Source organism: Zea mays, chromosome 3 (assembly GCF_902167145.1).
Source record: "Zea mays cultivar B73 chromosome 3, Zm-B73-REFERENCE-NAM-5.0, whole genome shotgun sequence".
NCBI classification, from domain to species: Eukaryota; Viridiplantae; Streptophyta; class Magnoliopsida; order Poales; family Poaceae; genus Zea; species Zea mays.
Window position 1 is genome coordinate 101,431,238 of NC_050098.1, and position 10,656 is coordinate 101,441,893.

General features: G+C 42.8%; 1 protein-coding gene across 3 annotated transcripts; it reads left to right on the forward strand.

Annotated features, from left to right (window-relative positions):
• Positions 1-1,079: 1,079 nt before the first annotated feature.
• Positions 1,080-6,641, forward strand: LOC100192709 (uncharacterized). 3 transcript variants are annotated; one of them, XM_008673854.3, is made up of 14 exons: positions 1,145-1,321; positions 1,391-1,462; positions 2,758-2,884; positions 2,965-3,033; positions 3,430-3,516; positions 3,858-3,935; positions 4,018-4,077; positions 4,152-4,324; positions 4,413-4,467; positions 5,022-5,058; positions 5,142-5,374; positions 5,852-5,929; positions 6,011-6,136; positions 6,213-6,641. In XM_008673854.3, the coding sequence occupies exons 3-14, from the start codon at positions 2,828-2,830 to the stop codon at positions 6,306-6,308; spliced, it is 1,149 nt and encodes a 382-aa protein (XP_008672076.1). In that variant the 5' UTR covers positions 1,145-1,321; positions 1,391-1,462; positions 2,758-2,827; the 3' UTR covers positions 6,309-6,641. The 3 variants fall into 3 exon arrangements, with proteins under 3 accessions (XP_008672077.1, XP_008672076.1, NP_001131383.1); XM_008673855.3 differs by lacking the exon at positions 1,391-1,462 and having other exon boundaries at positions 1,080-1,321; NM_001137911.2 differs by having other exon boundaries at positions 1,199-1,462; positions 6,213-6,620.
• The last annotated feature ends 4,015 nt before the right edge of the window (positions 6,642-10,656 follow it).

Here is a 10,656-nt window from a genome sequence, read left to right on the forward strand (position 1 = left end):
TGAATGCGAAAGGGCAGAGATAGAAATTAGATCTCATTAATTCCTTCATATTCGCATCCTATAAAACATGTATAAACATCAACAGAAACTAATATTACATTGATACCTTCGGTTTGCTCAAAGGTGAGGACGCGCGAGAGAGATTACAATCCAGCCTGAACAGTACGATGCTACTGTTCACCTATTTATAGACACGAGACGCAGCCCGGGTAAAAATACATTTATGTCCCCAATATTCACATATGATCATAATACAAGTTATTAAGGACTAAGTGGTCTTTTCCTCTTTCGGTCAGCATCATCATTATACTTCATCTCTGTTGTGAGCCGAAGCTGTCCATCTGGCTATAGCTTCGGCGTTTACCCTTATCCTCTTTAGATCTGTCTTCATCTTATGTGCCTTCGTCACGAGGAAGAGGCTTGTATCCTCTAGATGAAGATTTCTATAATAGCTTATGCTGAAAACAAATGGTTAATTATGTTTTTAAGGACCTTCAGAAGTATAAGACTCCCAACAACGGGTTTGTACCTGTTGCCATCTCTATAAGTAGGTAAGTTGATATTCGTATTCACAATCGCATTCACAATCTCAATTTATCTTAATAAAATGTTTTGATCTCAATGTAAATAAATAAAATATGTTGATTTCGTAGCAACACATATATATAACTAGTAATAAATAAGATTGTACCAATTTTGATAAAAGTTCAAAAAAATATAATTGCCTCGGTATAAGCCCATCATCAATATAGGGTATGTTTGGTTGGTTTCTCTCGCCAACCTGGCTGTGTGAGCCAGGATCACTGGAGCCTGGCTCTGGAGATGCGACCAATCTGCTCGTATCTGGTGAGCCTGACCCAATGTGCTTTAAGGATCGTGCGAGTCTTGATCCAAATCTACATGCAGGCAACCAAACACAGAGCTCGCACGCGCATAGCCGAGCATTGCAATGGATACCTAATGACTACTCTTCAGGGGCTGGGCTGAGTGGGCTCCAAGTATACCGCAAATCTGCAATTTTGGTACAATCCATTTATCCCACGATAATTATAGCCCCGGCCTGCCAATGAGAAAGCGACGCGGAAACAGAAACCAAACTAACGCTAGCCTAGTCATCCTGCCAGCCAGCGCCCCCCTATGGCCTATGGGTAGGTTCCCACGCAGAGCACAGCACTCCACCTCACTGCTCCAGTCGCGAGCCGCAGCTGCGCGTCGCGTCGCATCGCACGCATCTCTCCTGCCCTCCAGCTCCAAAGCTTCGTCGTCTGCGTCGCCCCGCGCCCCGTCTTGCTCGCTCCAAGCTAGACACCATACCACCCAGGTGACTTCGCGCGCCACTCCTTCCTTCCCTCCCTTTCCCCACAGCTTTACTCTCCCCTCCCGTGTCCAGATCCCGAGGCCCCTCTCCCTCGATCGCCGCCTCCCGGTAGCGGATCCGGCGCCGGCTCGCGCCCCCCGACAGGTACCCTACCCACCGACCGGATCTAGCCGCCGCATGGCTTTTGAATTGAGCTCCCCGCGCGTCGCATGGTGTGTGTGGGTATTGCCTGCGCGGGTTCCAGCTCTGGGTTGTTGCTGGATCGACGACGATGCTAGGGTTTAGGTGTGATTCGTGTCTAGTTACCTGAGTGCTGCGGGCGCGTTTCGTTTTGTCTTGGTGAGCCAAGCGTGGTTCGAATTTTCTCCGGAGCAGGTGCAGTAGCCTCTTGGAGTGACTGGCTTTGAGATTTCCAGTTTAAGGTTCGTTTGGGTTGGTCCGTTGGTGGGAGTTCAGGTTTGCTACGGCTAACCTGTGCGTAGTAACTGACATGCTTATAGTTTCAAAAGGGTTTACTTTGGCTAGCTGCAGCTCATGGGAGCTGGAGGGACCTCATTCAGATGATCCGACATTTACTGCAGTTCCTATATTCATACAAGTATTGATGCTGCGACAAATTTGTATGTGGTTTGGAACTTTGGGTCAAGACTGTTGTTTTTAAAACTAGGAGCTTTAGGTACAGTTCCATGGCAGTTTTATCTTGTGCATGTGTAATGTTTGTTGGACTATCATATAGTTTTCATTGGTGTATGGGGAAATTTTAGTGTCAGAATTACAGGTGCCAAGTTCTATAGTGTTTGGTGATGTGATGGAACACTCTGGAAAAATTGATGAAATTGAGCATTAGTAAAGTTGTCTGTTTTGATATGACATGGAAATTATAAGGCGCTTTAAGGTAGTGTTTGGTTGAGGAGCCAAGTAGAACGGAGCCGTTCCATCCCTGATTCTAGGAACGGAGCCGCTCTGTTCTGTGTTTGGTAATCTGGAACGGAGCGGCTCTGTTTTTTGTTTAGTTGCAGAGTGAACGGAACGGAGCGTGACTGTGAGAGCGGGATGGGAACGGAGCGGCTCCGTTCGGTTGATTTTTTTGGAGCGGAATGGTTCCGGATCTGAGGAGAATATTCCCTAATTGGAGTCATTCCGTTCTAGTTACTTTGTAACCAAACAACAACAAAACTGGGACGGAACGGCTCCGTTCTACTTGGCTCTTCAACCAAACACTAACTAAGTGACAGGGACCAAGGATATCATACACAACAATTAAGTAGGATCACTTGTATCTGCCCTTTAATCTTTTAGTGCCAAACATGATAAGGGTTTATGATATTGTTTTCTGAAACTATAGTATGTTTTGTCTTGAACAGTTAAATTGGGTTTCCTTGCAAGGCATCTCATGCTATATTTTAGCTTACATTTGTTCCTTTTGTTGTCCAATTCAGGTTTTGTTTTATGCTTGTTCATTTGTCTATGGACAATGGACTAGTTGCTGCACTGCTTTTGTGAGTCACCATGGGAAGCAGTGGAGCAGATACATCGTCTAAGCCAAACAAGGCATCCGCCCCACAGGTTCTTGATACTGGGACTGTGGCATTATCCTTTTAAGTGAAAAAGATTACTTGGTAAAAGTTTGTCCTTCTCTGTAACAGGAGCAGCAACAACCTGCTACCTCAGGTGCTGCAACACCGGCTGTTTATCCAGACTGGTCCAGCTTCCAGGTGAGTGTGATTCCCCTCTCCCCTCCAACCGAACTATTGCAACCCACTCTAGATGGAAATAAATATGTATGTAGCACTTGCAATTTTTGTTTCCATAATTAGAAAATCTATAATTTCTACCACAAAATGATAGCAATCCACACACTATAAGCATAGTGGAAAGCAAAGAGATGTAGATTCTGGATTGCAATATTGTGCAAATGATAATCAGAATGGGCATATATATTATATACTTGCACCCTTTTATTATGGGTTCAAAATGAAGAAGTGTTTCTTGCACAGCATATTTCTTTTCTTGATTCATGGGGTTGACTTTTTATTATTTTAATAATATTATAAGTATTGTTCTACTAATTCGACTTTTGTTAATAATTAGGTTACATGGTCGTTTTGCAGGCATATCCTCCAATCCCACCACATGGGTTCTTCCCCTCACCTGTGGCATCAAGTCCACAGGGTCATCCTTACATGTGGGGAGCTCAGGTAAGCTTTTCAGCCATCTGTTTGTGTTTTATAGTAATGGCTGACTGCATTCAGTTTCTTTTTATCAGTTAGAGTGTTGTTTAAGTGTATGTGCTTCAAGTGGTTGAACTTAGCTGTCTTATAGAAATATTGTTCGTATATTAGTTGTATATGTAATTTTTTCCTTAAAGTGACATAACATAATTTGAAAATTAGTTCTGAACCAAAAGTACCACTGGTATTAATATTTTCTAAAAGTAAATTGAGTGGTTCAAACAAATTGTTTTTGCTAGTGAGTGGGTAATTAACATGATAACAAAGTTGTTTTTTGGTTCACATTTTTCTCATTACTTTTTTTTCAGCCTATGATTCCACCATATGGAGCACCGCCATATGTCATGTACCCTCCTGGAGTGTATGCACACCCATCTATGGCCTCGGTATGTTCAACACGTGGCTTTAATTTTCACTATGTACTTGTCAAATGGCAATGCTGACCTTGGTTGTCATTATATTGTGCAGGGTGCACATCCATTTACTCCTTATGCCATTACTTCTCCAAATGGCAATGCTGATGCTACTGTAAGACATGATATTTTCAAATTCATCTTTCTTTTGCTTAGTATAGGGGAGCCTGATGCAACTAGGCTTTGTAGGGAACTACTGCTGTAGCTTGTGATACTGATGGCAAGCCCTCTGAAGGCAAAGATAAAAGTCCAACTAAGAGACCCAAAGGAACTTTGGGCAGCTTGAACATGCTTACTGGAAAGAACCCCAGTGAACATGGTAAGACCTCAGGTGCATCAGCTAATGGAGCCACTTCTCAAAGGTATTTTTCTTGCAACCTTAAACACCATGTATTCTTGTGTGCATCCTTCTGTAAGTATCAGTAAATGAGTTGCTGTTTCTCTTTGCAGTGGCGAAAGTGGCAGTGACAGTTCAAGCGAAGGGAGTGAAGGAAATTCTCATAATGTAAGTATTGCTGAATTGTTCATTCATTTTTGTTGTATATTCGTTATGTATGCAAAATAATTTGGTCTGTGTATCCAATGAAAGAATTTTAAAAATACTCCCTCCAGTAAAAAATGATATTTTTGTCTTTTTAGTCTTTGAAGTATAACTTTGGCCTCATTTTTTGTACTGAAATCTAGTTACAATGTCTAATAAATTATGTGATATCAAATTTTTTACTGCCGAAAACTCTACCCTTCTGTATATCCAAACTGAATATTTTGAGAGCTCTCATTGGTTAAAGTTTCAAAAGTTTGACCAGATTTTAGTCAAAGGATCATAGAAATGTTTTTTCCAATATCCTGTCTCCTGACATGATTGATGTACTTTGTTAGTTTATTTGATGTCCAAATATTTCGGACCACACTATCATGCCTTTTGAGTTGCTGTGCATTCTTGTCACAGTTGTGTTTACAATTTAATTGCATATGGTCAATATTTCTGGCATTCATTATGCGTTGATTTTATCTTGGGAGCTCTTTTAATGCATGTGCATCGTTGAGTAATTTTTACAGGATTCATACAAGCATAGTGGACAGGAACAAGATGGAGGTATGTGTATGGACATATCTACTAGGCTTCTTCTTTTGCATTTTTCTGAACTTTATCATGTTTGTGCCAATTTGCATAATTAGACGTACGAAGTTCCCAGAATGGTGCATCACGTTCTCCATCTGAGGGAAAATTTAACCAAGCTATGGCAATCATGCCCATGCCATCAAGTGGCCCAGTAACTGGTCCAACTACAAACCTGAATATTGGGATGGACTATTGGGCCAACACAGCAAGCTCTGCTCCTGTAATTCATGGCAAAGTGACCCCAACAACAGTTCCAGGGGCTGTGGTCCCAGCAGAGCAATGGATACAGGTTTGTCTTCTTTTTACTCTGCTTTGTATGCACTGTTTGCCCTCCACCTTTTCTTCTATATTGCGTTGTTTCTGTTTGCATTTTTGTGCACACCATATTTTCTGTTCACTGGCCTGATCCTCTGCAAGGGGTATTGATTATAAAATATATTTATTTAGAATAAATTCGGTTGATGAAATTGAAGTCAAGCTGTTGCATGAATATATTTTCTACTAGCTCTGGTACAATGTGCTTGTTCCAGTATTGTGTACAAAGTTTAAGAATTTAGTGTGTGTTGTGTCTTTGACCATGAATTGCTATACTTTTTTGCATTATTTCTATCTAATCCTGCCTTCATGATATGTTTCACAATGATGTATGCCCTGCACTAATTTTGTTAGAGATTGAATTGACACTAGAGAAATTGTGGATACAAATTTAACATATATCAATCTGGCAATCGGAGAAGCTATTCATGTTGACTTTCTTGTGGTTCAGGATGAACGTGAACTCAAAAGGCAAAAAAGAAAACAGTCTAATAGGGAGTCTGCACGCAGATCTAGGTTGCGTAAACAGGTAATTGTTAGTTCAACTTGACTGTACTGGGTACCACTATGTTGTCAGCTAGTTGATGGAGGACAAATGTGAGTTTTGCAGGCTGAATGTGAGGAGTTGGCTCAACGTGCTGATGTTTTAAAGCAGGAAAATGCTTCACTTAGAGATGAAGTAAACCGTATCAGAAAAGAGTATGAGGAACTTCTATCAAAGAATAATTCACTAAAGGTTGACCTGCAACTTTTCAATTTTATTATGCTGAAGTATGTATGTTAACATCTCTGTTCTGCTTTGTGCTCTATAGGAAAAACTTGAAGGCAAACAACACAAAACTGATGAGGCAGGACTTAACAACAAGCTGCAACATTCTGGCAATGACATCCAGAAAAAAGGAAACTAATCGAGCTATCATGCAATGCTTGCATAGCATGGCCCTAACTAGATTATTGGGAGGCGCAATTGTAGTATGCGTGTTAACTCCTTACTTTATTGCAGTTAATTGTTACCAGGTTGTGATAATGTTGATGCCAACCTTGTGTGTGGGTGTTTCCTGTTTCAGATCTATCTTGGCTTATCTTTTAGAAGTCAAGATGTGACTGAAGATGTAGGCTGTGACCCAGTTCACTGTATCTGAAATAGTGGATAAACTCAAATTTACAATTTGTATTGCTGACTAATATTGTTATGTATACCTGGCAAAAGGTTTTCTTTGAATTCAGTCTCTGGTTGAACATTTTGCTGGTCTACCACTGCTGCATAGCTTATTTATACTGTTTATATCAGTTGTTTCTAGTTATTCTCTATAGATAATTAACAAATAGATGAGGAAGAACGTCTCAACCTCTGCAACAATGAATGTGTGTGTGCGTGCGTGTGTAGTATGCAAGTCCCTCTTTTTGCGTCGTCTATTTTCGGGTGTAGGGGTGTGCGTGTAGTATGCAAGTCCCTCTTTTTTGCGTCATCTATTTTATACTCCCTCCTGTCCCAAAATATAATTCGTTTTAGATCAAACACATATTGATTAATTGATCTATGGATGTAGTTTGTATGTCTGTCTATTCATTATCACTTATTTGAATGTGAATAAAAAAAAAGAGGGCTAGAAAGAACTATATTATGGGACGGAGGGAGTATTTCACATTGATCTATGGATGTAGTTTGTATGTCTGTCTATTCATTATCACTTATTTGAATGTGAACAAAAAAAAGAGGGCTAGAAAGAACTATATTATGGGACGGAGGGAGTATTTCACATCGAAGTTTCCAGGTTTGTTTCAACCCTGTTCAAATTGTGAGCCTTGGCTGTATTTGATTTTAAGTTTGAATAATCCACCTGCTGTAGGTAGTTTGGTTAAAAGACATTGCTATTTTTCTGCTTAGTGATACTGATATCAGTTATTCATTTCTCGTCCATCTATTTTTGAAGTGTCAGTAGTGGTTTGTTAAACTTGTTTTCCTGAGCTTGCTCCTGATTCTGGCAAGTTTTTGGGCTCCTGGCACTTCACTTTTATGATCTTATTTTGATTTGTTTATTACAGGAAAGTGGTTCTGGACTGGAGTATGTCCTACATGAGTATGCATAGTTCATTAGTATGTCTGCCTTACAGTTAAATTTTTCTATATGTTTGTTATTTGTAAGTTATTGCTGGTAATTTTATTATGGTATCATAATGCATGAGGTGAAGTTACCAGACTTCTAGAAGGTTTATGTTATTAGCTCATATCAAAGATAAAATTCTACTCCTGTGCACTTATTTTCCTTGAATGAAGATTCGATTCATTCATTGAACAAGAACCTGGCTTTGAATCCAGATTTTAAAAATGGTAAACGTCAATGCTACCATTGGGGTAGTATGCACTAGCCAATCTAGTTTTTGACATAGAAGTGTCTGAGTTTTGAGGGCTTTCTGCTGCAGGTGCGTGAGCAGTGATCGTGGAAGAACCTGTGTTGGGAGATGGTAGAGAAGATGTGCTCAAGATTGTTTTTCGGTCAAAGTCTTCTCAGGTGCTGCTGAAATTAGACCGGCATTGCGAGTGCAAGTTGCCGCTTTTATTCTTCGCATATGTTGGCCTTATGACTCCATTTATTCAATGGCCACCTGAATGACTCTCCCAAGTGGCAGAGATCAGGACTTGTGAGCTTGATGCCGTTGAAGTAGAGCTTCTGATGCTTGATGTTGGTTGTCGCCCTAGTGGTGGGTGGGGACTATGGATCCACTGGGAAGCCTGATGAGGTCGATGACATCAGGGGCACAGTGATGGAATGCCTGGATAGGAAGTCCAACACCTGGCTCTCAGAGATGGACGCAGGGGACAGAAGCCTATCCCGGGGCATCCTGAAGGTGCTACGGGGTATCTTCTCCTGCACCACCCTGACGAGCATGACAAAGGTGAAGTAGCGCGGCCGCTGTATCTACTGTGCTCTGGTGGCAATGTAACTGCTGACCATCTGGTTGGGGACTATGGTTTCACTAGAGGCTGACCACATGAGAGTGTTGACCAGGATCATTGTAGCAAGGAAGGAGGAAGCCATGGTGTAAATGGGCAAGCAAGGTATGGCTATCTATTGCTCCCTGAGTCTCTAGCAGGTTGTTTTGTTACCAGATTGTGGTCTCCCTGGGTTGGGATGTGGTTGGTACAACTCTTGCACGCTTATTTCATGTGTGAACTACTGCTTTTCATGTTATCATCATATCTAGTATTCAGTGAATTCTCCACGTTGATAGCACAAACCATGTGTTTCAAGCCCGTTAGTAAATGATGTTCAAATTCAACCAAAGACAGGCTGATTCCCGCCTCATGCGCCATCTGTTTTACTTTGTGCAGACTCCTGGGCGTCAATGCCGTCACAGTAAAGTTAGCAGGGCTAGAAGTGGCCTTGTTATTTTGCAGAACAAAATGGGGCGTGCAAGATTTGGACTCAGCCCACTTTGTTCCGAACGTTTGGCTCTTACCACTATAGTTCTTGTTCACTTGTGTTATACTCCTATAGAGAGAGATTGTATGTACGAGTAACTAATGTGTTTGGTTGAGGACTGAGAGAGACTGGAGTGGCTCCATTTCTATTTTCTAGTGTTTGGTTACGCAGTGAGAGAGCGGAGCGGTTCTTGGAGCGGCTATATTCCATTATACGACTGATATCTGGAATGAGGCTGCTCGGCCAAATCGATTGGACGTCAGTCAGTGTTCTCGTTCTCTCTGCTCCTTTGTTCTCTTGTGTGACCAGTGCATCCATGACCCGCCGTCGTGAGGAGCTCCGCCGTCATTCGTTGAGTTAGGTGAGTCCGCCACCACCACTTCCCTCGTCGACCCCTTTCCTCCACTATTTCTGCTTCTACCATTGCCCCCTTCCTTCACGCCATCAATAGATCTGCTCTGTCTTCTCCCTTCACTAGATTTGTCGGGTGTAGGGAGCTTCACAAGTGGTGGATCTGAAGAGAAATGGCAGAGAAGACTTGGCATCTAGGTCTTGTCTCGTGCACGTCTTCGTTCTCGTTCGTCGTCGGATCTAGCTACAGTGGAGACGCATGCCACCCGCCTTCCTCCTCTCTCAACCTCTCCTCTCCTATCTGTCGCTAGGTCTGACGCAAGACTTGAGAAGCAGCCACCTGTAAAGAACACATACAATTTGCTAGGAATGTGTAATAAAACAGATGCGCCGGGAGCTGAAGGTGTCCTTGAGCCGGAGGGCGAGTTAGTTGTTTTTAAGACTTTTTTTACTGGTGGACTTCGCTTGCCTGTGCACCGGTTTCTAGTTGAAGTGCTGCGGAAGTTCGAAATTCAAATTCATCAGTTGACGCTGAACGATATGGTAGCGTTGGCGAAGTTTGTCTGGGCGGTCACTTCGTACGGCGAGGAACCATCGGTCGAGGTCTTCGCCAAGAATTACTATCTTCATTGGCAGAAGAAGATGATTGGTGGATTGATTACCCAATTTAGGTCCTGCACATTTACGCCGAGGACTGGGAAAACATCGGTCGAAGTTGTTGAGATTGTGTCGGGCGTCAAGAACAAGTGAGGTAATTGGTGTGATTTCTGGTTTTATGTGGCACCAGAGGACATCGAAGGGGTGCCTAGTCTGCCCCTGTCTATCTTGTGTTCACATTACTATGTGGCATTTCCACAATATAAAGTGAAGAAAGGAGATAAGGGCGAAGGCCTATTGGCACGCAGCCCGGATGAGCAGCGACCGGGATTTGGTTGAAGAATTCGTTGCCTACGGTGTGTGGCCGCTAGCTCATGGCTGGGATCCGGACGAAGTCAAGATTCGCCCGATGCCCTTTTTGGGTGATCGGATGGTGCAGAGCCCTGCCTTCGCCATTGATTTGCGAGGGGGGGGGGATGCGGCCACCTTAGTTAGGGAAGTTGAGTCGGAGGGTGTTAAAATTGTTGGTAAATATTTGTCGAAAACAGAGTTAGTTAGGAGTTGGGATATACGAGGTTCCAAAGTCAGGTTGAACCGAGTTTTTGAGTTGAATGGTTTGCGGTATGGTCCTTACCCGGAGGGGGGTTCTGCTGATGTTGGGGATGACTGAGGGAAAAAGGTGAAGACCCAGTCAGAGGAAGGCACCTCGAAAGGGAAGCCCGTGATTACAGCGACTCGAAAGAGGAAGATGGATGCGAAAGGTACGAATAGGATAATGGTGAGGCCGAGGGCCTCTAGGTGTTTCGTTGAGGAATTGGCGGGGACATGCGCGGGGCTTGGGGAGGTCATGACTTCGTCCGATCTCTGGGAAACGTCTTCGCGA

Excerpts from the sequence above, each read along its gene's own strand:
- LOC100192709 (XM_008673855.3), top strand. The coding sequence starts at position 2,828 with ATGGGAAGCAGTGGAGCAGATACATCGTCTAAGCCAAACAAGGCATCC. Across the intron at positions 4,325-4,412 it reads AATGGAGCCACTTCTCAAAG|TGGCGAAAGTGGCAGTGACA; the intron begins GTATTTTTCTTG and ends TTCTCTTTGCAG. Across the intron at positions 5,375-5,851 it reads CAGCAGAGCAATGGATACAG|GATGAACGTGAACTCAAAAG; the intron begins GTTTGTCTTCTT and ends CTTGTGGTTCAG.